This window comes from Oryza sativa, chromosome 11 (genome assembly GCF_034140825.1).
Source record: "Oryza sativa Japonica Group chromosome 11, ASM3414082v1".
In the NCBI taxonomy this organism is placed as follows: domain Eukaryota; kingdom Viridiplantae; phylum Streptophyta; class Magnoliopsida; order Poales; family Poaceae; genus Oryza; species Oryza sativa.
In genome coordinates, this window is record NC_089045.1 from 7366970 (window position 1) to 7392824 (window position 25855).

Consider the following 25855-nt stretch of genomic DNA (forward strand, 5'->3'; position numbering starts at 1 on the left):
AATTTGGATAACTATATAAGAAATCCTGCCAAAATTTTTGTAAGTTGTCAAAATTTTGACAACTATGCCAAAATTTTGGTAATGCCAAATTTTGGTAAGATCTTTTTTGGCATCAAAGTGAACAGGGCCTATGTTATTATTACTCCAGCATTCATGGATTATAGGTTCTATAAAAGCCTTGGGCCGTACGTCTTGTGATCGAGTTGTGCAAATAGATCTCTGAGACAGGCGTCGAACACCTTTTTCCACCATGGAATCGTGTGCACGGCGGTGCGCCGTCTCCGGCCTGACGGCGCTGTCCATGCGCCTCACCAAGCAGCTCTCCGCCGCCGCCGCCAGCAAGGCCGGCGCTGCCGGCAACCTCGTCTTCTCGCCGCTGTCCATCTACTCCGTGCTCTCCGTGGTCACCGCCGGCGCGCGCGGGCGCACTCTGACAGAGCTCCTCGGCGCCCTCGGCGCAGAGTCCCGCGAGAAGCTCGCCGCGAACGCCGGCGAGATGGCGCGTGCTCTCCCCGCCCCCGGCGGCGGCGCGGCACAGCCGGGCGGCGGCCCGCGCGTCGCGCACGCGTGCGGAGTCTGGCACGAGCGGACGCGGACGGTTAGGCCGGCGTTCCGCGACGCCGCCGCCGCGTCGTTCAACGCCGCGGCCCTCGCCGTCGACTTCCTCAACAACGTAAGCGAACTATATATATATACACATGACAAGATCTACCAATCTAATCTGTCATGTATGCGTGTAGCCGGAGGAAGCGAGGAAGGAGATCAACAGCTGGGTTGCGGCGGCGACGGAGAACCTCATCGACACGATCCTCCCGCCGGGGTCGGTGAGCACGGACACGGGCCTCGTGGTCACCAGCGCCATCTACTTCAACGGCCAATGGTGGACTCCTTTCTGTAAGGAGATAACCGAGAAGCGGGCGTTCCACCGCCTCGACGGCGGCGACGTCGAGGCGGACTTCATGCGCAGCGGCGAGGACCAGTACATCGCCGTGCACGACGGGTTCAAGGTGCTCAAGATGCCGTACGCGGCTTGTGTGAGCGCGAGGACGACGACGACGCCGAGGTACTCGATGTACGTCTTCCTCCCCGACGAGCGCGACGGCCTGTGGAGCCTGGAGGACAGGATGGCGGCCGGCGGCGAGGGCTTCCTCCGCGAGCACACGCCGGAGCGGCGCGTCGAGGTCGGCGAGTTCAGGATCCCCAGGTTCAAGCTCTCCTTCGACGACAGCGTCGTGGGCGCGCTCCAGCGTCTCGGGGTCAGGGACGTGTTCAAGCCGTTCGTGGCGGACCTGGCCGACGTGCTGGAAGCGGAGAACTCCGGCGATGATCCGCCGCTGTTTGTGTCGGACGTCAAGCACAAGGCCGTCATCGAGGTGAACGAGGAGGGCACCGAGGCGGCCGCCGCCACCGCGGTTTGTCTTACCTTCGCATCGGCGGCGCCATCGTCACGGCGGCCGGCGAGGGTGGATTTCGTCGCCGACCATCCGTTCGCGTTCTTGGTTTTGGAGGAGTCGTCGGGTGCGGTGCTCTTCGCCGGCCACGTTGTTGACCCGACAGATGAGTAATTCCATCTTCACGTCATGAAATTTGTTTTAGCTGCATTTTTGATTCGGTTATGAAATTTGTGGACTTCCAATTAAGAACGATTTGAGTTCCTCGACTCCGAGGAGTGGAATTCAGGTTGTAAGGGTAGGACTAAGCCATGTTTCGTCTTGTTCATTGGCATAGAGAGACGCTTCTTTCGTCTCATTATATTGACACAATGTCACAATACACAGTGAAGAGCGGCTCCGATAGGACTAAGCTATGTAGTAGATTTTTCTTCGCAATCCATTTGGTCAGAAAAAAAAAAAGAACAGGGCGTTTTACTCATGGAAACACAATGAACATATGCCACAAACTATAATTGCACAGAACAATTCTCCTTTCTTGAGATGCCACAAACTAGGATGAGACGAAATTTAGGATGTAGGGGTTTGTCTTCCGTTTTGCTGTCATGACGCTACTTGTAAGGACAGCCTTTTGGTTTCTTTCTGCTTATGTTGTTGCTTTTAGAGCTGGTAGCAAGTTTGGGAGTCTTTCATGTTTTCCTTTTGGAGGGCTTTGAACCTCCCTATGCTGTAAACTGGTGTCTGGGTGTTCCCAGCACAATCCTCTGGCTTTCAATAGAAGCCGGGCCGTACGGCCTTTCTCTTAAAAAAAATAATGGTAACATGGAGAAGGCGTGCATAAGAACAATTAAGAAGAAAGCTAGTTGTTGTGGGAACCCTAATCAATTAGAATAATTCCATCTTCTCCTAATAAAATTCGCACAAATGGTCGAACCCTAATTGTTGTGGGAATTACAGAGAGCAAAACGAAGTTTTTACTAAGAAATTGCATGGAGGTGCCTTCCCATTGATTTAGACTTGATGCAAATTAAATTTGTTGAATTCCTTTTGAATGATCGATTCAAGTTCTATTTTCCTTTCTCAAACACGCAAGAGAGCGTCATTATATTATTAATTGAGATTTTCTCCCATTCTTGGAGGGGTATATACCTAATTACAATTTGAGAGCCATAACCCAACAACCAAACAAACTTTATGAAGAAAAACTAATAGAGAAACTGCACCCAACAACCAAACAAAATTTATGAAGAAAAACTAATAGAGAAACTGCTTGTTTAGTACAAACTTTATGGGAAAAAAAACTAATAGAGTAAATTTCTGAGAACTACAAGTTCAATGACTAAACTATGAACTTGCTGCAACTTTAGCGACTTATTTCAGTTTGCACGATAACACCTTTAAAAAAAAGTCCTAGCATTATAGTTGCAAACCAACTATAGATAGGACTGAAAATCAAATTCCCCTTTAAGATATGCACGTAGCGAGGAGGTGTTGCACATTTTCTTCCTCTTGATCAGAAAGCTGCCATTACCCCACGTGATCACGTCTATGGCGAGCCAACCGAAAGGCAGGCCAACATCTATCTTTTTTTTTTAAGGCCAATCAAACAAAGAGAACGCACTAGTACAGAAAACGCTATTGGTGCCGGTTGGTAACTGGCAATAGGTGCCGGTTTCCCAATCGGCACCAATTGGTCGGCACCAATACATCCTTCCGGCACCTATAGGTAAAACAGAACCGGCACCTATAGGTCCACACGAGCCAAAAAAAAACCTCGAGCCGATCCAGAACCGAAATATCCCCACATCCCGAATCCAGAAGAACCCCTCCACATTCTGTAATCCCCTCCACATCCACAAATCCAGAATAATATCCCCACATCCAAAATCAAAATCCAAAGAACACATCAATAACAATAACAATTCCTACATTCATTTAATTATAATTTTCATCTAATCCAAATCTTCATGTTCTCAGTACACACATGAACAAGAGAAGAGAAATTAAACAAGAGAAGAAATTAAAAACTCGAACCACGGCGGCGGTGACAGGGCCCTTGGCCGCCTCCTCCTTCCCCTTGAGCGTCGTCGGGATGCTGGGAAGGGGAGCACCGCCGCCCACGGGAGGGGAGGGCGCGGCGGTGCTGCCGCCTCCGTGGGAGCCCGCCGCCTCCCCTCTCGCCGGATCTGGCGAAGGGGAGGGCACGGCCGCCGCCGGCGCAGCGGGAGCTCGCCGCCTCCCCACTGGCTCTCATGTCGCCGGATCTGGAGGAGGGAGCCCACCACCTCCCCTCCTGCCGGATCTAGCGGAGGGGAGGATGCGGCCGGCGCCGCTGCCACCTCTGCCAAGCAGCCACCGACCGCGCGAGCCCGCCGCCACCCACAAGTGGTCGCCGCCTCCGCCAGGCAACCGCCGGCCGCGGGAGCCTGCCGCCTCCAGATCGAGCGAGAGAGAGAGGGGAGGTAGACGCGAGTGGGAGAGAGAGAGGGGAGGGAGAGAGAGACTGGGAGGGAGAGAGAGGGATGCGAGAGTAGATAAGGACGGTGGGCTCGGTTAGTCGGCTAGGCTCGGTTTTTTTCAAAGGTGCCGGTTCTATTAAAAAACCGGCACCAATACTATAGGTGTCGGTTTTTTTAAGAACCGACACCTATACTTATATTATAGGTGTCGGTTCTAAACAAAAAACCGACACCTATAGTATATGTGTTGGTTTTTTAATAGAACCGCTATAGTGTTTAAAGGTGTCGATTCTACTTTTTTTTCATCGTGTGGAGGTGGGAAAAGGGTCATAGGTGTCGGTTTTAAATGAACCGACACCTATAAGGCCGGTCCCTATGTGGGTTTTTATAGTAGTGATGACAACGTGATGGAACCTATGTACAACAAATTACCTGCCAAGGGTTATACTCCCTCTGTCCCAAAATATTTGACGTCGTTGACTTTTTAAAATATATTTAACCGTTCGTTTTATTTAAAAACTTTTTTGAAATATGTAAAACTATATATATATATATACATAAAAGTATATTGATAAATCAAATGATAGGAAAAGAATTAATAATTACTTAATTTTTTTGAATAAGACGAACGATCAAACATATTTAAAAAAGTTAACGGCGTCAAATATTTAGAGACGGAGGGAGTACTCAACAGCCCTCTACGAAGTAACGAAGCTATGACGATTTTGTTGAGAAAACTTTCAATGGGGACGACGTCTAAAAATGCTGATCCTCTGTTCTAGGGGTGATATTGCCTCCAAGCGTGTTGTATAATTAGAGATATTCCAGTAATGCCTTTGCCCTCGAGTCGTCCCTTATATGATAAAGCCTCCTATGGTGATTTTTGGGGCAGTTCAGAAGTTGTTTCATTGTTCCCTTTCTTGAATTGTTTCATTGCCGACAACGCTGAATTTCTCGGGCGGCTGCAGCGTCAAGCTTACTACTATGGTGATATGTGCCTATTTCATCACTTTGGTGGCTCAACGTCTTCCCATAGTTGTTCAACTCCTCTTTGTGGATGTTCAATGTTCAATTTGTAAATAATGTTTGACTAGGATGTCAGTTGTTCATTGAATCCTCTTGTATCTTATCCTAAGGACTCGTTTAAGGACTCGTTAGTTCGCTTTTATTTTTATTTCTAGTTCGATTTTGGCGCGCATCTTCTCTTCTCCCGCATGTCGCATGCGCAACCAGGGTTTACCTTACCGCCCTGGTAACCACGCGGTTACCGCGGTTACCAGGCTTACCGCGATGTACGGTAATATAAATACCACGGTAACCTCCTTAAATTCAAATAAATTTAAAAAATAATTTGAATTTTTAATAAATTTTGCACAGTTTTTCACGGTTACCACGTTTACCGTGTGGTAACCGTGCTTACCTCTAGGGCGCGGTAACCCTGGCCCCGGCGGTTTGGGGAACCCTGTCACAATGTGCGTTGGCGCGTGGATACGATGACCGTACAGCGCAGCGTCTGGCGGCCACTTTGCCTGGGAGCACGAGCCATCGGATCGCTCGTCGTCGTCTCACGACCTCGCCTGGATTCCTGTTCGTGAGGGGGGCTTCTTGCAAATATACCAAGATGCAGACGGTTCCAAAAAATAATTAAACAGTAACGGCTGGTACCAAGGTAACTGCCATAGTGAAATTAGATGTTTGGAAATGATAATAACTTATTACAGTGCAGAAACACATCAGAGACTCACAACGATAATAATCTATTGTGCAAAAAAAAGCATCTATCAGAGGCACACAACGATAATAATATATTAATTTATTACATTACATAAAAACATCTATCAGAGACACACAACGATAATATAATAACTTATTACAGTGCAGAAAAAACATATATCAGAGACAACGATAATATAACTAGATAGATATAAAAGCAGTCGGGAAACCAGGCGGCAGTAACCCATCATGGTGCAGTGACCTATTTATGCCTGGGATAATACGAGTAGAAAATTATGCATAAGTCAGTGATTGTACCAACTGAAATATAAGAGATAATCTGAGATAACTTGTTTTCTCTTTGCTAGTTACACCAGGAACAAAAATATAATGCAAGGTAATTAAAGTCATTTATGACTGAAATAGAGGCCAGCGTCACTACAATAATGAAACGACAACTGTGACTAAACTTCAACTGGGTCTAATTGTGGTTGCCATGCTCGGCGTTCTGAATGCATTGTGCTTTAGGTTGGATTGGTGGCTGACCCGATTGTGTTGTGCTCTCGTATGGCAAACACAACACAAACGGCAAACTTTTATTTAGTGAAATATGGCATCCCCAGCAGTAAAACCTAAATATGCATAAATAAAATACAGCATAATCATTGCACTATAGGTGAGACTCACCCCGAAACGAAATTTTTTCTTCACCCTCCATGTGGGCAACTCCTTACATGATATCTTCCCTTTGTTCCTACAGCAGAGAGGAAAGGGGGAGGGAGGGAGAGTGAGCTTTGCAATAGCAACATAAATAAAATGTTCAAGTGAAAGCAGGGTTTTAAATCTCCCGCTAAACTGCCGCTATCTCCCGCTATAGCTGTTTGAGAAGGATTTTAGTAATTTGTTCTCATGTACAATTTAGCCGCTATATATAGCTCCATTTAGCCCGGTATAGCTGCTGCTATAGCTGTTTGAGAAGCTAACCACTAAATGCCTTAGCTAGCTATTTAAAACATTGAGTGAAAGGAACAATCGCAGTTTACCAGAACAAACATTGAAAACTGCAAACATTGAAAACTGGGCACCTACCAGTATGCAGGAGAGCAACAGGTTATGATATGGCACATGATGCTATAAGGACCTGGAATATCTTTTTCTTCTGCAATTACTCCATCTGTTGCTTGTGATAATGTGCCATTACTGAGGTGGTATTGACTAAGATAGATTTTGGTGTCTGGCATGACAATGGTGTCAGGAACAATGGTAGGGAACGCCTTAGAGCTGACACAGAGTGACCTCCTACCAATGAAGAGTGCATTGCCATCTATGGATGTCACATGGACAGTCCTTCCCAGCATAAGATCAGCTAGCCTGTAAACTGAGTAGTAAACCGCATCCCATTTTGTGCCAATCACCAAAATCTCAGAGTTGCATTCTACCAGACGGTAGGAATACAATCGAAAGCTTTCATCGCTTGTTGGCCATCTAAATTTTGCAATCAACTTTGGTGATGGCTCCGATAAACAGTGCTGGGGTGGGTCGATCTGTATGACCTCATTCTCACCTCTCACCGAATGAGGTCGCAGCAGCACATAAAGCTTCCCATGGAATGGCAATGTAGAAGAACGGTGGTTGATGCGATCCCAGGTTGTAGCCACCCTCCATTGCTGATCACCGGAGGTAGCAAAACATATGTTCCACACGCCGATCGGCCGCATCATTACCCTGACGAGTCCATCTCCTACACCCACGCTGATGCAGGCGCCACAGATGTTTCGAAGGGAGCACCACCGAGACACCTCGGAGCGGCAGCGCACCCGCGGCAGGAGGGTCTCCAGCGGCGGGAGCTCCGCGGTGTCGCCGGTGAAGGGGTGGAGGAGGCGGATGGCGGTGTCGTGGTCCCTCTGCAGCAGGAGGACGCCGTCGGCGGAGTAGAGGATGCAGTGGTCCCTGAAATGGGGCAGCCTGACGCGGACGATGGCGCCGGTCGACAGGTGGAAGGAGCGGACGTGGCCGCGGAGCTTGCCGTGGCCCGGGTGGAGGCCGCGGCCCTCGGGCAGCAGCATCCACCCGCGCGGGTGGAAGCGCGGGTCGAGGATGCCGCGGCGGCGCGGGCAGGTGGTGGCGGAGCGCCACTGGGGACACACGGCCCGGAAGTGGATGTAGTCGCGGAAGTCGCCGGCTGCCACTCGCTATCCGATTAGGCTCACCAAGTCCTCGTGCAGAGACGCCCACGACGAGGATGGATCGCCGGCGTTAACCTTCCGCCTACTGCTGCACGCAACTAAGGCCATATGACATGCCGCTGCAACAAATATTAGCAGCACATCTAGTTCACCAAACTATATTCGCCCAAGGAACAAAAATAGTACAATTTTTATTAGGGAATCACCTGCAGGCAAAGGACCAGCGGCAGATGCAAACCTTGGCGTTCGCAGAGGGCGGCGTATCAGATGGGGGAGGAAGCCCTAGGGCTAAGCCGCTGCGCCCTACAAGGCCGACGAGCCTAAGGCTCAGAAGCCCATTAACGGGACAGAGAGCCCAAAACATACGGTCTATAGATAGACTCTTGGGACTCTAATCTAAACCACCGCCGGGCCAGCACGCACGTCCGCACGGCCTCCTGCGCCGGGAGGAGGGAGAGGATGCGGTGCAGTATCGCGTCCGGGAGTAGGGATGGCAACGGGGTGGGTTGGGCTGGAACGGCCCCGTCCCCGACCCCTGACCTCTCCACCCGGCCCCGGCCTCGGCCCCTGCCCCGAGTGAAGATGCGGGGCCAAACCATCCCCTGCCCCCGGCCCCTGCAGGGATCCGCAACCCGACCGGGGCCCCGCATTGTGTAGCCACTCCATTCAATCAGCAAAAAAAAAATACAAGATAATCTCTATTCAGAGAAAACAAATATTGTACATACTTCACACATCATAAAAAATAACACGAATACTTAGATAGTATCATCAAAATTCAGCAAGAACATAGCAAGAACACAAATAATTCTCAGTGTGTGAATCCTCTGCTCGCCTGGTGCCAACACATCTTCGCTCGCCGTGCGCCCAAGCCTGCGCGCCGTCCGCTCCTCTACGCCATCGTCTCCTCTCCGTCGCGGCCTCTGCACTGCCCCGTCGCCTCCTTTGCACCATCGCCGCCACACCTCTGTGCCGCGTGGAGACCGGAGGGAAGAGGAGGGGAGGGCACTTGGGAGAGGAGGGGAGGGGAGAGGGAGAGGGAGACTGGCGAGTGGCGGCGGCTGTGACTGAGGGAGAGCGGCGAGAAACCGCGACTCCGTCTCCGTGAGATCGAAAGTCGGGAAAAAGAAGTGCGGCGTGGGGGAGGATAAGGTAGGGTTAGGATTTCTTTTCTTATATACCCCAGATTTCTATAATTTTATTAAGATGGGCTTTTTGCCTGCAATGGACTATATTTTGAAAAGTTTAATATTCCTCCCGGGGCCCCATGGGTCACCCGCGGGTGGAATGTTTCCCCCAACCCCTGACCTGACCAAATGCGGGGCCCCGGCCCCGCATCCCCGCGGGTTAGAAATATCACCCGCCCCCGTCCCCGTAGGGGACCCGGCCCCGCGGGGGAAATTGCCATCCCTATCCGGGAGGGCGCCGATGAGGACGCCTCCGCCCGCCACTGCCGCTTTCTTTCTTGGCCCTTTTTGTTGGAGAGTATTCCGTCGAACGATTGGTGAGCACCTTCGGAACAAGAAATCATCCTAGTATGGTGATGAGGAGGGGAGCAGGGGCGGAGCTAGTGTATAATAGGGAGTGTCCAAGAACCTGGTCAAGAAAATTTTTTAGCTATACCTCATCTATTTTCACCATGTATGCACCCCCTCAATACAAACTTAAGCACCAGCATCAGCTTAAACTCGATTTAATGTAGAGTAAATTAAGCAAGTGGCACCACCCTCCATTTCGCTCTAGCTCCGCCCTTGGAGGGGAGGGAAAGATTTGCGTCTCGCTCGTTGATCCCTGTCTCAACCTTGACGCCGATGGCTCCAATCGCCTCGCCTAGCTGGACCTGGATGGAGGAGGGGAGGTTGTGTTGAGCTTGAGCTGTTGAGGAGCAGAGAACGTTGTTGGATTATTATGGCTGTTGGGCTTCGGAAGGCAAGAAAAGGTTTTTGCAGTTTCAAATGGGAAAAAATCGAAAATAATTAACAATAATTTATTGTTATTTGTCAGTGATATTGGCCTGGGGGTCTCAAGAGTAGAGAAAGGAGGCTGCCCCCAATACCACGTGGCCCTCCCCCGAGGGGAGTCAGGCCTAGGGGCAGATTCACTGTTGGGGCTTGTTGGGGCTCAAGCCCCAGCTCCATTTTCCGTCCCCAAGTATTCTCCCGGTAAGCTCAAAGCTAGCAGATTACACCAGGGCAATTAGAGAAGGTATATTTTGGGCCTGCAGCTTTAGAGAAGAAGGCAACTCGCATATAGGTCTGTGGTGTGATTAGTGCTCCATCTGCTAAATGGTTTATTAATTGCTAAATGGTATACCAAGCCTAACCGGTGAAGACAATTAGGCAGATATTATGACCCATTGGAGGGTCTAATACAGCTGGACAAACATGATTTTACAGAATGAAACATGGATTTTAAGATCATATTTTTTAGGAAATATGATTTTCAGTGCTGAGTATTAGCACCACCTCTATTTTCATCCTGGATTCGCCACTGGTCAGGCCCGAGGTGGGGCGGTGGCCACTCCTTCCCAGAGACTAGACGGAGGAGGCTGCCCTCCAATGCCACGGGCCCTCCCCCAAGGGGAGTCAGGCCCGAGGTGGGGTGGCGGCCACTCCTTCCCAGAGACTAGACGGAGGAGGCTGCCCCCCAATGCCACGTTGCCCTCCCCCGAGGGGGGTGAGGCCCGAGGTGAGGTGGCGGCCACTCCTTCCAAGAGACGGGATGGAGGAGGCTGTCCCCCAATGCCACGTGGCCCTCCCCCGAGGGGAGTCAGGCCCGAGGTGAGGTGGCAGCCATTCCTTCCTAGAGACTAGACGGAGGAGACTGCCCCCCCAATGCCACGTGGCCCTCCCTAGGGGGAGTCAGACCCAAGGTGGGGCGGCGGCCACTCCCTCATGTGACTAGGGCTCGGGCTCCCCCGACCCCCTCAGCGGTCGCCACGTGCGGTGGGTTAGGTGGCCACCTTCGAGTGCTCACCTACCCGCATTAATGGCGACCTGAGCAGGCGCGCCACGCCGCATTTAATGTAGCGTGCAGCGCGCGCTAAATTGGTCTGTGACCGGTCGAATGACCGATGGGACCCGGGGTGTCAGGCGTACTACTGCATGGGTCAGGGGGCGTGCACCCTGTCTTGTCCCATCAGTCATGGTGACGAGAGGTCTTAACCTCTCATCCCGGCCAGAGTTGGTCCATCCACCCTAGTCAATTCGGGGTTCCTGTTTCCCGGTGTAAACAGGGACCCATAAGTCTTCACCCATTAATAGCAGCTGACATGGGTGCCCCCGTGTCAGGCGGCAAGATTTGACAGGCCCCATCATCAAGGTGACGTGCGCTTGCTTCCCAAGTCAAGAGACAAGGCAGACATTTAATGCAAAACACTTCTCCACCGGAGCGAGGTTTTTGGGCCCATGTGGTAACCCCTTGAGGTATAAAAGGAGGACCTTGCCCGCCGAAAAAGGGAACGACTTTCAGTTAGCCCAAATCCCAGGGGAAGAAGAGCGAGAGTGCGCTCCACAGTTTAGGAACCTCTGTAACTTCCTGCTATAAATCCCACACATAGGAGTAGGGTATTATGCTCGATAGCGGCCCGAACCTATATAAACCCTTTTGATCTCATCGTCTTTGAGGGGCTGGACCCCCTCAACATCACACTGCTTCGCTCATCGAATCCTCAAATCTCACCCACTGCCCCCGGCCGAACTCTCAAAGGGGGGCCTCATAGCCTCCCGCTAGAGAGGGTCACCCCTTGACATTAATAATATCCTCAAGTGATTTTAAGAAACATGGTACAGAAACTCACAACGTGTATACACTTATCCCTATAAAAACAAATGCATACCCTACATCTATGATTGCCTTATGAACGTACATACATACGCACACTATATACCTATGATCACCTAGAAAGGACCCTATGGACTTCTTGTTGTTGATAAGTATGTTATTTGTCACTGAAAAAAATAATTAGTCGTAAATATAAATATCTAGGCAAAATTGGTTATATGGTATCGAAAGTTCATGTTTTTGGTTTTATAGTACCGAAAGATACCTGTTCACTTTAATAGCATCTAAATTTCACCCCGTTTCTATTTTTAACACTTCCGTCAATTCTCAATCGTTTTCCGTCCGCCTTGATCGCTATTGACCTAGCAACGCACGCGATATGGTATTTGTACCCCTCATTGTCATACATTCTACTTGTACTTGTGAGGGCTAGAACCCGGGTCAATAGCGATCAAGGCGGACGAAAAACAATCGAGAATTGATGAAAGTATTAAAAATGGAAACATGGTAAACTCTAGATGCTATTAAAATGAAGTGGTATCTTTCGGTGCTAAAAAAACATGAACTTTTGATGCTATATAACCGCCGGAGGTGTTCGACTGCGGAGCACGACGCAATTTGGGCTTTTGGTGTTGGGCTTCAGATCGGGCCGAAGGCTGTGAAAAGAAACCCTAACACACCCTCGCGCGGGAAAAGAGAAGGGAGCGCGCGCCAATTCCGCCGCGCAATGCCCCCCCCCCCCCCAGCCACCGGCGACGGCGAGTGGAGCTCACCGGTAACAACCACTGATCTCTTGTCCGGTTCTCCTCCTCTCCTGGCTTTCCAAACGCGCCGCTTTGTTTCGTGATCCGCAGTGCAGCTACCCTGTTCGACGGAATGTTTCCCCGGGCCAAGATGAGGAAAATGTCGGCGGCGAGGTCGGGGAGGGTAAAGATCGGGGACCTACCCGAGGATCTGCTCCAGCGCGTCGTCTCGCTACTGTCGGCGCGTCAGACCGTGCAGACGAGCGCGCTGTCCCGGCGGTGGCGCCACCTCTGGAGGTCGGCGCCGCTCCTGCGGATCGTCCCGGACGAGGGGTTCCAGACGGTGCGCGGGCTGAACGAGTTCGTCAAGCATCTGCTCCTCCTCCGCGACGGCGCGGCGCCGCTGGACGCCTGCGTGATCAACTTCTACTGCTGCGAGTTCGACTCCTACCAGTATCCGTCCTCCGACGAGCCGGACGTCGGCCTGTGGCTCCGGCACGCCGTGTCGCGCGGAGCTCAGCTGATCAGAGTAGAGGTCTACGTGGAGGACGAGCCGGTTTGTCTGCCCGACCTGCCTCTCGTCTCCAACCATCTGAGGGTGTTGGATCTTAGACTTGTAGAGATCAAAGACAGCTTGGTTGATTTCTCGGGTTGTCCATCATTGGAGCACCCAAAGTTTCAGGGTGGATTCATCAATGCTCGCAGGATCTCGTCTCCATCAGTGAAACATCTGATCATAGACGGTAGCGGCTTTAATCGCAAGTTCCGCACCCGTATTTCTACCCCAGGTCTTATTTCTCTGGAACTGGAGTTCTGGGGCAGTACTCCTTTGCTCGAAGGCATGCCATTGTTGGTTACTGCATCTGTCAATCTGGATCATGAGTGTAGGGATCGTTGTGCGAACACTGAATTTGGGGATTGCGGTGATCCTGAATGTGATGATTGTGATGTTATGGTCAGTGATGGTAACGGCTGTGTGCTTCTTCAAGGTTTATCAGGCGCTACGACTTTGGAGTTGACAACTGAGTCTAGGGTGGTATGCTTCAACTTCTGGCAATTCCTGCTATTCTGCTTGTTTGTTGTCCATTTCTTATTTTTCAATATTTGCATAGTCATATGCCCCCATATTAGTTTATTTTCAAACAAGCTGATTTTTTACACATTTCCATCAGCAAGTTCTTGTTTATCATTATGTTTCACTGATAACATTCCTAGTGGTTGATTTGTTTTGGAAAAAAAAATCAAAGAAGTTTCTTAGATGGAATATACTATATCTTATGAACACATCTGATATGGCCAATGTATATGTAATAAGATATACCTCTATAAGCTAGAGGAACTTATAAATCATGATCAAAATAAATTAATTACTTGTAGTTTATTTTCTTTCAATTCTCAAATGCAAAATTCCTTTGTGTTTCGGATTAATTTTTGAATTCATCTACCTACACTGCAATTTGTCCAGTTTATGTTCAGAAGGGATCTGATGTGGTGCCCCATTTTTAGCAAGCTAAAGACCTTGTTAGTCAATGAGTGGTTCATGACTTCTAATATGTCAGGGCTAGCTTGCCTTCTTGAGCACTCGCCAATTGTAGAGAAGCTCACTCTTCAACTTTCTAAGGTATGTGACTTCAAGATGGATTGCTTTGTACAATTATAATTCTTGGATGGTTTATGTTAGCGATAACCTTACTTGCTACAGGAACCTCGAAATTTTGTGGAAATCGAAGACAGTGACAAGCCATGCAAACAAGCATTTCTGTTTAAGAACCTCAATATAGTTGAAATCAAATGTCAAGAAGGTGATGAAAGGGTTAAGAAAATTTTAAAGATCCTGAGTCAAAATGGTATACCTCTGGCGAAGATTAACGTCCTACAAACTAAGAGACGGCCTAGACGTAAGCTATCTACTGTGGTTCACATAATTCTGTGTTTAGATATATAAGATGTGAATAAATTATCAAGTTAACTAAAAGGTGCATGTCTAAGAAATGTATTGGTAGCACATACATTTGTTAAACCTCTTTTCTCTAGAGATCTCTATGTAATCCAGTAATTAATGTATATCTCGATTAGGTAGTTTTTATTGGGGAACTTTCTAGGTTGCATCTCTGTTATTTTTTGAGCTCTGCTAGTTGGTTAAAGCAAATTTTAGGTCTGATATGTACAACCAATATTTGTCTCTTTCATGACTTCTTTTCAAGATTAATTTTGACGAGGCCTCACTTCATGGATTCACAATTCCATTCGAGTTATGTTTGAATTTTATCAAGCTCCTCTTGGTTTGTGTTGAAATTTCATGAAACACATCATCTCTCCTGTACTCTCATTCCATCCCCAAAACTCAGATTGCGAATCCTGTCTTGCTTACGGTTTATTTTACCACCAGTAAAATAATTTAAATAAATGTAATAGTACTCCAAAATTATAATTCCTCCATTTTGAATTATGACATTGTTTCTTTAAAAAATACATTTTTGACTTTTTGACATGACATTTTACCATTTGTTTTATTAAAATAGATGTAAGCACCATTTCTTTTGTTGTAACTTGTGTATTGTTAAAAGTACTTTACACATGACATATATATATTTTGTATATTTATCCTAAAATTTTAAATAAAACAAATGATCAAATGCACGTAAAAAATCAAAATGTAATATATTCAAAATGCATGTCATAAGATTTTTAATATTTTCTAATAAGATGAAAAAAAAATGCTTTCTCGTCATAAAAATATACCAAGTAATGAGCTATACATATCTTATTACAAAGAATCTAGACAGACCATCCTATATTACAAATCAGAACATTTTTGTCCAGATTTGAAGTATTAATGATATGTCCAATGCAATACTTATATTTAAAAATAGAGGGAGTATGTTTAGAGTCTAACATCATTATATTTTTCCACGGAAAAAAATCATTTTATTTTTCTAAATATCAAAAGATAGAGCTAATTTGGTTAATTCAGTCTAAATCAGAGAAGCACCCCAACGTCAACTAAACCCTAGCATGCGGGGTTTGGACATAGATCGATCCAGACGGCGTGATCGAGATTGCCAGATCGATCGCCGGAGCGGCTAGCCAGCCATGTGCCGGGTGAGTCGAGACGATGACCCGACCGGCAGCGAAGCTATAGCGGTGGTGGCGGCGCAGTCCCCTCCATCCTTCTGTCCTTCATAGTGCCTATAATAAGATTTTTGGATTGTTGAATTTATAAGCACATAATGATGTAATTTATTCCATAAATAAATTATGACATTGCAGATATAAACTAGCATAAACGCATCATGAGATCTGCACATGTATACTAGACAGTAAAGTATGAACAGATCAAATATGCGCAACATACTCAACACGTACTGTGGGTACCAGAAGACCGGTTGCTCAGCAGGAAGTATTCGCGGTTGCGGGCGTTAACGACGGCGTGCAGCACGCGAGCGAAGAGGAAGACGAGCCATTATGGTCGAATAGGGAGCAGTTGCGCGAAGCGCTTCCCAAAAACCTTATTGCCGTCTTCTCCCGGTACAGTACATTGAAGGCGTAGATTCCGGAGACCTGTTCACCCGATTGTCAGTGCACGCCGACGAGTGGGATGGAGTAGACTACGAGCGACGATGCAATATAGAGGAGGAGACAAACCCTAAATTGATTTCACACATGTTGCGTGGAGGCGGCGACTCAGCTTATATAGAGATATCAGTACACTTGATTAGGACGCCTGCACGATCTCCGCTCCGTGTAATCGGATAAGTCACGTGTAACTTATCCAGACTCCACGCCGTTTCACGCACAGGATTTTTTGGAGTGTTTCCAAAAACAAACAAATCTGAATTTTCTACAGCAAAATAACACTACAAAAGAAAGTTGCATCTACGCAAGGGTGATGAACCAATTTTAGCGTAGCCGGATAAGTCACGTGTAACTTATCTGGACTCCACGCTGTTTCACGCACCGTATTATTCAGAGTGTTTCCAAAAAAACAAACAAATTTGAATTTCCGCAGCAAAACAAAACTACAAAAAGGAGGCTACACCTGCACAAGGGTGAGGAACCAATTTTAAGTCATGCGTAACTTATCAAACGTTGCGTATATGAAACAAACGGTTTCCAAAAAATCAGATGTTGTTTCACCCTATATAAAAACAATATTTCAGTAAATAGCAAAAGGATATTTCAATTCACTGCATTTGATCCATACATAGTGAAATATTATGGATACACTTATTGAAATATTGTTGGTGGAAAAAAAATAAAACGGATTCGCGGAGGCGCGGGCGCCCGATTTAAAGAATTTTTGAGCAAGTACTCCGACTCAAATCCGATACGGGAAAGATTCAGTAGTACTCCGGTTCTTTCTACTTTCGGATTGACAAACAGCTGCATATATACCTGACACGTAGATTAATTCCAACGCGAACGAATTTAATTTAGTTAACCAAGCAGCTAAGCTAGGTCGACGCCGCGATGGCATCGAAGACGAAGGCGAGCAAGAGGTCGCGGCACGACCACGGGTTCGCCGCGGTGGCGCGGCCGCCGTCGTGCCCAGGCCTGACGGAGCTCGCCATCCGCCTCGCCAGGAGGATCCCGGCGAGTGCCGCCGGCGGCGGCGGCAACCTCGTGTTCTCGCCGCTGTCGGTCTACGCCGCGCTCGCGCTGGTCGCCGCGGGCGCCGCCGGCGACACGCTCGCCGAGCTCCTCGGCGTCCTCGGCGTGGCGTCCTACGACGAGCTGGCCGGCCTCGTCGGCCGGCTCGCCGGGAAGGCCCTCGCCGACCTGTCCGGCACGGGCGGGCCGTGCGTGTCGTTCGTGTCCGCCGTGTGGCACGACATGGCCAGGACGCTCGCGCCGTCGTTCCGCGCTGCCGCCGTCCTCTCCTTCATGGCGGAGACCCACGCCGTCGACATGCGGTCGCGGCGGGAAGCAGTGGGTCAGATCAACGCGTGGGCGAAGAAGGCGACGAACGAGCTCATCGACTCGGTCATCGACGGCGAGCTCCCCGCCGACGCCGACGTCGTCGTCACCAACGCCGTCTACTTCAAGGGCAAGTGGGAGGAGCCCTTCAAGAAGAGGCTCACCATCACCGACAAGTTCCACCGCCTCGGCGCCGCCGCCGCCGTCGACGCGCGCTTCATGCGGAGCACGCTCCCGCGCCACCACATCGCCTGCCACGACGGGTTCAAGGTGCTCCGCCTCCCGTACGAGCAAGGCCGGCGCCCGCCGTGGTCGCCGCCGCCGTCGCGCTTCTCCATGTGCGTCTTCCTCCCCGACGCGCGCGACGGGCTCTGGGACCTCCTCGACGAGATCGCGTCAGCCCCGGGCCTCCTGCAGGCGGCGCTGCCGACGAAGACGGTGCGAGTCGGCAAGTTCATGCTGCCCAAGTTCAAGCTCACCTTCTCCGACGACATCGCCGGCGTCCTCCGTGGCCTGGGCCTCGACGTCACCTTCAGCGACGGGGTAGCCGACTTCTCCAAGATGGTGGAGGACGACGGCGGCAGGCGGCCGCTGTCGATGAGGAGCCTCGTCCACAAGGCCGTGATAGAGGTGAACGAGGAAGGCACCGAGGCGGCGGCCGTCACCGGTGCGACATTGTGCCTCGCGAGTGCGAAGCGGCCACGGCCGGTGGTCGTGGACTTCGTCGCCGACCATCCTTTCGCCTTCTTTGTCATCGAGGAGACGTCGGGCGCCGTCGTGTTCGCCGGCCACGTCCTTGACCCTAGCTCAAAGCCCGGAGCTCTTGACGATGATGACGATGACGATGTCGTTGACCATAGGTCAACTCCCGGAGCGTCGGAAGAAGAAGACGATGGCGACGACGACATGGACTACCACGTCGGCATGATTGGATGTCTTCGTCAACTTTGGGGTTGCTGCTGCATGCCATTTGTTGTGGTTAGAAACTTTGTGAAATTTCTCGTGTAGATGAATACATGAGCTTATCTATTATTGATGTGTAGTGTTTTTTCAGTATAATAATATTTTATTACCCACACTGTCATATTATATGGGGCCGCCTATTCTACAGTCGATTGCAATTTTTTCATTTGATCAGTCAACTTTGTGCACCATTAGATATGTATCTAACGGTAAAGCTTAAAAAATCAACACGTGACGTGCAAAAAAAATCACAACCTGGTGCAGTTGTTTGGGCCCAAAAACTAACAAAAAGCCCAAAGCCCAAAGTTGTTTAAAACACACTTTTGGGTCCAAAAAACTAACAAAAAGCCCAATGTTTGGGCCCCAGTTTTTTGGGCTGTGGTATGGGCCAGCGAAAGTGTGGGCCCAAGTCTTTTTTGGGCTGTAGTTCAGTGAGTCTGGATTTTCAGTTTTTTAGCTGTGATTTGGGCTTTTTTCAACAAAACAAATGGGCTCTCACATGATACCCGTTTTGGGCTTTTTAGCTCCGATTTGGGTTCTGTCACAAAAATGGTCCACTCCCTGGGTCTCTTAAAAAAATGTCTTGTGCTACAAGATAGAAACTCAGATCCAAAAGAAAAACGAGAGGAGAGGATATAAACTTAGATCAAAACTCAGATTGGAAAAGCAAAAAGGAGAGAGGAGAGAAAGAACACGAAAAAGGAGAAGAACGTGTGCTGGGGTGGACAGGAAGAACCTAAGAAAATTTTACTTAATGAAGGTTTTTCTCTTTGCTCTTTGTTCCCACCTCCCTCCTTTTCACCTCTTCCTCCCATCTTTTGATTTTTTTTTTTGCTTTTCTTCCCTTTCCACCACCCCCTTCCTCTGAAGAACAACGTGTGTTGAGGAAAGAACAGGAAGAACTTGGGGGAAATTTACTTGATGGAGGGTTCTTTTGTTCTGTGTTCCCCCTCTCTAGTTTAACCTCTTCTTCCTTTCTGTCTTTTTTTTTTTTTGCTTTTCTTCCCTTTCCACTATCCTTGAGTTTTCTGCTGCTTCCCTGCATAAAACTTTATTATATAAAAACTCATAAGCAACACAACATTAATCTGGTCTATTTTTTTCATGTGGTTGTAATGCAAAAATACTGCAAAAAAACTGCCCTCAACTATTGCAAATCTTGTGCAGAGTGTCTGCTTTTCCTTATGCCCAACTGGGTGACTGAATTTCTAAATAGTGCACAACTCAGAAATATCTTGATTCGCTAACTGTTAAAACTGCTCTGATTCAAGTAGTTGTTCTCTTGTAGTCATTCTTTGAATTATGGGAGCTCTCAGTTCATGCAAATGCCATTACATTGTACAGAAAAAAGGATGTAATGCCATTTTTTTCATCTATCCAAATGTGCAGGGCACAGAGACAGAATCAAATGAAGACTATGGGATGCTATTCAGATTATCACAGGAGGGAGGCATCACCTATACAAATTTAATCCAGCAAGTCTCTGTCTCACCTAATGCAATTCTTCCTGGTGCTGAGGTGGCAGTGAGTAGAAAAAATAAAACACATATTAAATGAAAATATTTAACTAAAACTTTATGTGCACAGTCATAACTCCCACACTGTCTTTTTTTTTTTTGCAAAACAGGGTGGTCTTCCTCTGCTCCAAAACACTTATGGCAGTTTCATGCAGCTATTGCAAGCTACTATTGAATCAGAGGTGTGTTCCATTTTGTTTATTTGATTTGTGCTGTGCCATCCCATTATTTGATTAAAAAACATATTCATGATTGGTGTGGATATAACTAATCTGGTTAAAAAGTTCAAATCAAAAGAACTATAAAAAAGATCTCTTTATTAGAATTTTTTTTCTTACCACTGCAGAGTGCTCTATATTTGACATCCAATAGATTTGAGTATGACAACACCTTTTGGGGTTTTGATCCTCACAATGGTTATCAATAAAATGACCTGCAAAATGCACAAATAGACACGTCTCAGATGTGCAACTCTTTGCCACAAAGTGTGGCTGTGCATCCTCCTGTGGCATCACTGGACATGTTATATGATGAAATGCAGAAATCAAGCGCTGATGTTGATAATCAAGCTGAGATGTGCAGGCCAACAGTACAATTGAAAGCATCATCTGTAGAAGTGATTTATAATGAAATGCAGACTCAAACTATTGAGGCTGATGCCTGTTTTGACCAGCACTTTGAGCAAGCAACAGAAGAGGATTTATTGTCTGATCATGCAATAGTTACATTTCAGCAAGTTGAGGAAATAGAACAAGATAAAAGTGCAGAAAATCTAGATAAAAATTTTAGTGAGGAAGATATAAACATATTTCTGGAGAATGAAAGTGTAGCAGTTGTTCAGAGAGGTGGTCAGGATGCTAACAGTGCACATGTGCCGTCAATCAACAAAGTTTTTGCTGATGAGAATGAAGCTTTTGACTTCTACAATGGTTATGCTTATATGGTTGGTTTCTCTACATGCAAAGCTAGCAATTACCATAGCAGAAAAACCGATGTTGTGACAAGGCACACGTTCAAATGCAACAGGTGGAGGAAACCAAGTGATCCAAAGGAGAAGGACCTGCCTGAGGTTGATGAAGTTGAGAATTGTTTGCAAACAAACACAACAAATCCATTAGTAAAAAAAGAGAAAACAGAACAAAGTGGTTTACACAAATTGCAAAGCTGAGATGGTGATAACATTGAAGAGGGGCTTTTGGTACATTACAAGGCTCAATCTAGAGCACAATCATCCACTATCTCCACCAGAAGAAAGAAAATTCCTAAGGTCTCACAAACATATGACAGACCAGGAGAAACTTTTGATAAGAACTCTGAACAAAATCAATGTGCCCACAAGGATGATTATGTCTGTTTTGTCATATGTTAGGGGTGGCTTGTCTGCAGTTCCTTACACAAAAAAGACTGTGGGCAATTATAGAGATTTTGTTAGAAGAGAAAGTGGGAAAAATGACATGATGCAGTGTTTGGATTTTTTTGAGAAGAAAAGATCAGAGGATCCATTGTTTTATTTCAGATTCAGAACTGATGAGAACAATGTTGTGAAGAGTCTGTTTTGGTCCGATGGGAACAACAGAAAATTTTATGAGATGTTTGATGACATAGTTAGTTTTGACACGATGTACAAGACAAATAGGTATGATTTGCCCTTTGCTCCATTTGTAGGGATAACTAGTCATGGTGACAATTGCCTATTTGGTTATGCATTCCTACAAGATGAAACAAGTGAGACTTTTCAGTGGTTGTTCAAAACGTTCCTTGATTGTATGGGTGGCAAGGTTCCTGCTACTATTATAACTGATCAAGACTTGGCAATGAAGGCTGCTATTGCCATAGTTTTTCCAGACACTGTTCATAGGAATTGCCTGTTCCATATGTTATCAAATGCAAGGGACAAAACAGGAAGGACATTCAATTCAGAGGATGAAGAAGTTTACAAGGATTTCCATGATATTGTTACAAAATCCCAGACAGAGGCTGAATTTGAATATTTGTGGAAAGATTTAATAAGAAGAAACAATCTGTATAATGTTAGGTATTTTCAGCTTATGTGGGTCACTAGAAAGAGATGGGCACTAGTTTACTTCAAAAGCAATTGGTGCCCTTTGATTCAGACAACAGCAAGGAGTGAGGGGACAAATTCAAGGTACAAAGCTGACATTTGTTCATCTCATAGTGTTTCTGCATTCCTAGCACAGTATGAAAGGATTGCAAAAACAATTTATGAGTGCTTCAAAGAACAGGAATCGCTGACTAGGAATACTGTTCTAGATGCTTGGTCAGAATATCAATTTGAGAAGCAAGCTGCAAAACTATATATTAGGAAGATATTTTGGGCATTTCAGCGTATCTTGCAAAGCTATACCAAGTATGATGTGACCGTAAATGTGCGTGATTCTATTTTTGAGGTGTACAAATCAGAGATTCATGCACTACAGGATTTCAGAAAAAGGAAGTATATTGTGTTTGTTGATACTATATCTGAAGAATATGAATGTATCTGTTCAAGATTTAAGAAGGATGGTATTTTGTGTGTTCATGTGCTCAAAGTACTCATTCACTTGAACATAACAAAACTACCTGAGAAATATTTTATTGAAAGATGGAGGCTGAAAGACAAAAACCAAGAATTATCTGTGCCAAACACATTGATGTCTGCTACTGTTCTTGAAAGCAACCCTTTACTCAGGTTCAACATCTTGTCACAGAAAATGATTAAGTTAGCTTCAGATGCATCAAAAACAAAAGAAAAGTTTATATATGTGATGAATGAAAGTGACAAGATTGAAGATGGGTTGAAGGCAATGAGTGATACGGCTCCTAACGAGGCTACTGTTCATGTTCAGGATGCGGCGGCGACAACTTGTGGTGTAGCTTCTGTTGGTGCTCAAACTGGTACATTGATGGGTCCTAGTGGTGTTGGTATTGATGCTGAGAGCACAAAGGGTGCGGTTGCTGAAATTGAAACAACAGATATGGTTGGAATTGCTTCTACTTCTGTTTTACTGGATCCAAAATGCTCTAATAGCAAAGGCAGGCACAAGAGTGAGCCAAGAAAAAAGAGGCTGATAAATGTGATTAGAAGCAAGGGTTTGGTGACATGTAGTGGTTGTGGATCACATGACCATAACATTCGCACTTGTCCCAAAAAACAAGAGAAGCCAAATGCAACAGAAGTGATGAAGGAGAGGAAATCTAGAGAACTTTAGGGACATAAAACTTTTTGGGTAGCAAAAAAATGACTGGCCTATGCCTTATGAGTAGAAACATCAAGAAAAAAATGGCATTCCACATTATGTCTTTACCCCCCTTTTTGTTTGTGTGTTTTTTGGATGGTGCAAATACAATTACATGGTTGGCTTTGCAGGCATAACTGATTATTAAAAAGAAAAAGAATTGCTTGTGTGAAAAATGGCGTACCGTAGTTTGTCTTCACTCCCTTCTGTTGTGTTTAACGTATATCTGTCCTCCCCCCACTCCCTACCCCCACCCCCACCCCCAAAAAAACAATTGGACCTGCACACAGTTGAAAGGAGAAAAAAGTGTCTCTCATCAAATATCTCTCATTAGTAAGACGATCAGTATCATGTAAAACACATAAAAAGAAAAATCCAGGTCCTTTTTTAATATTTGGGTGTTATGATATTGGATTTATCATATCTAGTATAGGAATTAAGCTCCACATAAGAGAACACATAGCACACAATTTTGCTGAACATGTCCTAGAATTTAGAACTCAGCTGTAGTACATAGAACACAAGCAAGCACAAAAGTGTTTGTATATATAAGTGTATCTTATATTTGTGCACCAAAACAAAACTGAAACTGTATGTTACTAGATAGTATTTTTTTTCAACAGGTTGAGGACTGACATAAACCCAAAAACTGCATGGGCTTGAAAAAAAACAGAAAATGTGACATCTCTCTCTCTCTTACTACCAGGTAGTGTGTGGCCCCATCTCATGGGCTTTACAGAAAAAACAGGATTGTCTAATCTATTGGTACAGAATCAAAAACATCTCACAGTTGCCTTGCATATTTTCCATGCTTTGTTGGATTGAAGCTTCTAGCTAGCATTTTTGCTTCTTCTTGTGAATTGTATTCTGAGAACAATAGGTCATTTGCAATTTGCTTCCTCATGTTTGGGATATATTCTGGCCTGATGATATCTTTCAAGTGCATCCTTGGGTTCCACCATTCCATGCACTTCATAGCGTAGATTCCGCAATCATGCCTTGATGAGACAAAAACAAAAATAAATCATTTAAGAAAAACAAAATCATGGAAAAAAAAGGGAGGAGTTTTGGAAAAAAAGAAAATGATATGTAATTTGCGGATGATTGTTGGGGTTGATAGGTAGTTACCCATTGTTTTGGCGAGTAATTGGTGGGTATTGGATATCAAATTTACTAAAGTCTTTCTCCACATCTGAGAATTCTTCCCATATTGCAATGAATCCTGGTATCTGTGTATAAACAAGAGGAGCATGAAAAAAACCAGAAAAAAAAATCAGTGGATGCGTCTATAAAAAAATTGTATGGAAAAAAAAAGAACAAAATTTGTATAGCTCACCAATAGCCCTTGAATTTTCTTATGATATTTGCTATTTTCATCATAAATGGAGTCCAGGAAGATAAAGTGATGCCCCTTGATGTCCACAGTAAACACAAACCAATGATTGTCATACAGACATGGGAAAATAAGCTACATAAAATAAAAACCAAAAGGGCATCACTTTATGTTAATCACACACACAAAAAAAAGGATCAATTTTATGTTTGAAAAGAAAAATGTACAAACCAAGTCATAGTAGTGCAGAGGTTTCTTGTTCCTGGCAAATGTAAAAGCTTGTCTTGCGCAATTTTTATAGTCTTCCTCTTTTCCAGCACCTTCCCAATTCTTCAAGAAATAAACCTGTGAAAAAAAGGTAGAGAATTTTGAAGTGATACAACTGGAGATTAGAAAAAAAATGTATGTGATAGAAAGTATGAAAAAATCACATACACTAGTTCTATGGAAGAAGTAAAAATTCCTGTATTCATTTTCTTTGTTATTCTGGTCGTTGGCAATCTTCTTGGCATACGCGTTGAGGACATATGTATCCACCACTCCCCTTGGTGATAAAGATTTAGACAATGATGACCATGTGACTTTTACATTGTCCATTAGATCTGCAAATTTACTGTACCACAAATAAAGAAGATAAATGCTTTTAGTAATGCTTAGTACTCTTAAGGCAGAAAGAGTACAAAACAAAAAGTTCAGATTACTTAATTTCAGAAAATTGGAATAGTCAGCACAAGCTGTTTGTTATGCATATTATGAAAAAATGCAAAAATAATTTGTAATGTCATAGATTTTTCACCCTTCTTTGCATGCCTTGTTGTGTTAAACAAAAAGTGATAAACTTTCATTTGGTTGTCAATGCAAATTTCAGCTGCGCCTACCAATTCAGGATGATCATACAAAATATAAAATCTAAAGCAAAATTTTTTTGTTCTTATTTTATTTTTGTCTTGGCAGAACAAACAGAGCAGTAGCATCTTTTTGGTTGTAGCACTAGCTCTGAAGTCTGAACATTGCTATCAGGATCTTGTTCTGCAGAATACAATGTATCAAATCTATCTGTTTTTCAAGCATTTCTTTTTGTTATCTATGGTGCTTTTTAGATGCCTGCTCTTCTTTTAAAAAAAAATTAAGGATTGGATCATTTCTTCTTTTCTGAAGTCTTCTGGATGACAACTTGGCTGACAAAAGTGAAAACTGAAAAAACTGAAGTGCTACTTGTTTTCAATTGAAAAGAAATGCAAAATAGGATATGGCTTGCACACGTTAGTAACTGCATGGTTAGATTGCCAAACAAAATCGCTTTTGAATTAAGGTGTAGATTAACGAAGAACAGGGCCAAATTCATCCTAGAATTCAGGCAGCAAGAAACAACAAAAACAGCTTGTAACAACAACCTCTCCCCCTCAAAACACAAGATCACACATCCCAATGGGGCTCTGCCCCATGACACCCAGAATGCACTTCAGCGGTACATGTTCGACTCTGTGTTTTGAACAACGTTTGTAAAAACTACAGAAAAACACCCCCCTCCCATTTATTTTTAAATAAAAAAAGCTTGAAATGATCACAAAATCTAAAGAAAGAAAATGTAAAAAAGCAACCATTATAATGTTG

General features: G+C 45.6%; 4 protein-coding genes across 5 annotated transcripts; 3 read left to right on the forward strand and 1 right to left on the reverse strand.

Moving 5' to 3' along the window:
* Positions 1-206: 206 nt before the first annotated feature.
* On the forward strand, positions 207-1703 carry LOC107275516 (putative serpin-Z6C). Its single transcript, XM_015760694.3, has 2 exons — positions 207-673; positions 741-1703. Exons 1-2 carry the CDS (start codon positions 251-253, stop codon positions 1563-1565), a joined length of 1248 nt encoding a protein of 415 aa, XP_015616180.1. The 5' UTR covers positions 207-250; the 3' UTR covers positions 1566-1703.
* A 3841-nt stretch (positions 1704-5544) lies between these two features.
* LOC4350136 (uncharacterized) lies at positions 5545-8080 on the reverse strand. Its single transcript, XM_066305580.1, has 4 exons — positions 7956-8080; positions 6653-7868; positions 6251-6317; positions 5545-5835 (listed from the first exon to the last, which is right to left on the reverse strand). The coding sequence occupies exons 2-4, from the start codon at positions 7627-7629 to the stop codon at positions 5830-5832; spliced, it is 1050 nt and encodes a 349-aa protein (XP_066161677.1). The 5' UTR covers positions 7630-7868; positions 7956-8080; the 3' UTR covers positions 5545-5829.
* A 4060-nt stretch (positions 8081-12140) lies between these two features.
* On the forward strand, positions 12141-14509 carry LOC4350137 (F-box/FBD/LRR-repeat protein At5g56420). Of its 2 annotated transcripts, XM_066305666.1 has the most exons (4): positions 12153-12307; positions 12387-13311; positions 13741-13896; positions 13978-14509. In XM_066305666.1, the coding sequence occupies exons 2-4, from the start codon at positions 12409-12411 to the stop codon at positions 14218-14220; spliced, it is 1302 nt and encodes a 433-aa protein (XP_066161763.1). In that variant the 5' UTR covers positions 12153-12307; positions 12387-12408; the 3' UTR covers positions 14221-14509. The 2 variants fall into 2 exon arrangements, with proteins under 2 accessions (XP_025877412.1, XP_066161763.1); XM_026021627.2 differs by having other exon boundaries at positions 12141-13311.
* Positions 14510-16745: 2236 nt separating this feature from the next.
* On the forward strand, positions 16746-18200 carry LOC107277873 (putative serpin-Z5). Its single transcript, XM_015760695.3, has one exon. It carries the CDS (start codon positions 16746-16748, stop codon positions 18198-18200), a length of 1455 nt encoding a protein of 484 aa, XP_015616181.1.
* Positions 18201-25855: the final 7655 nt, after the last annotated feature.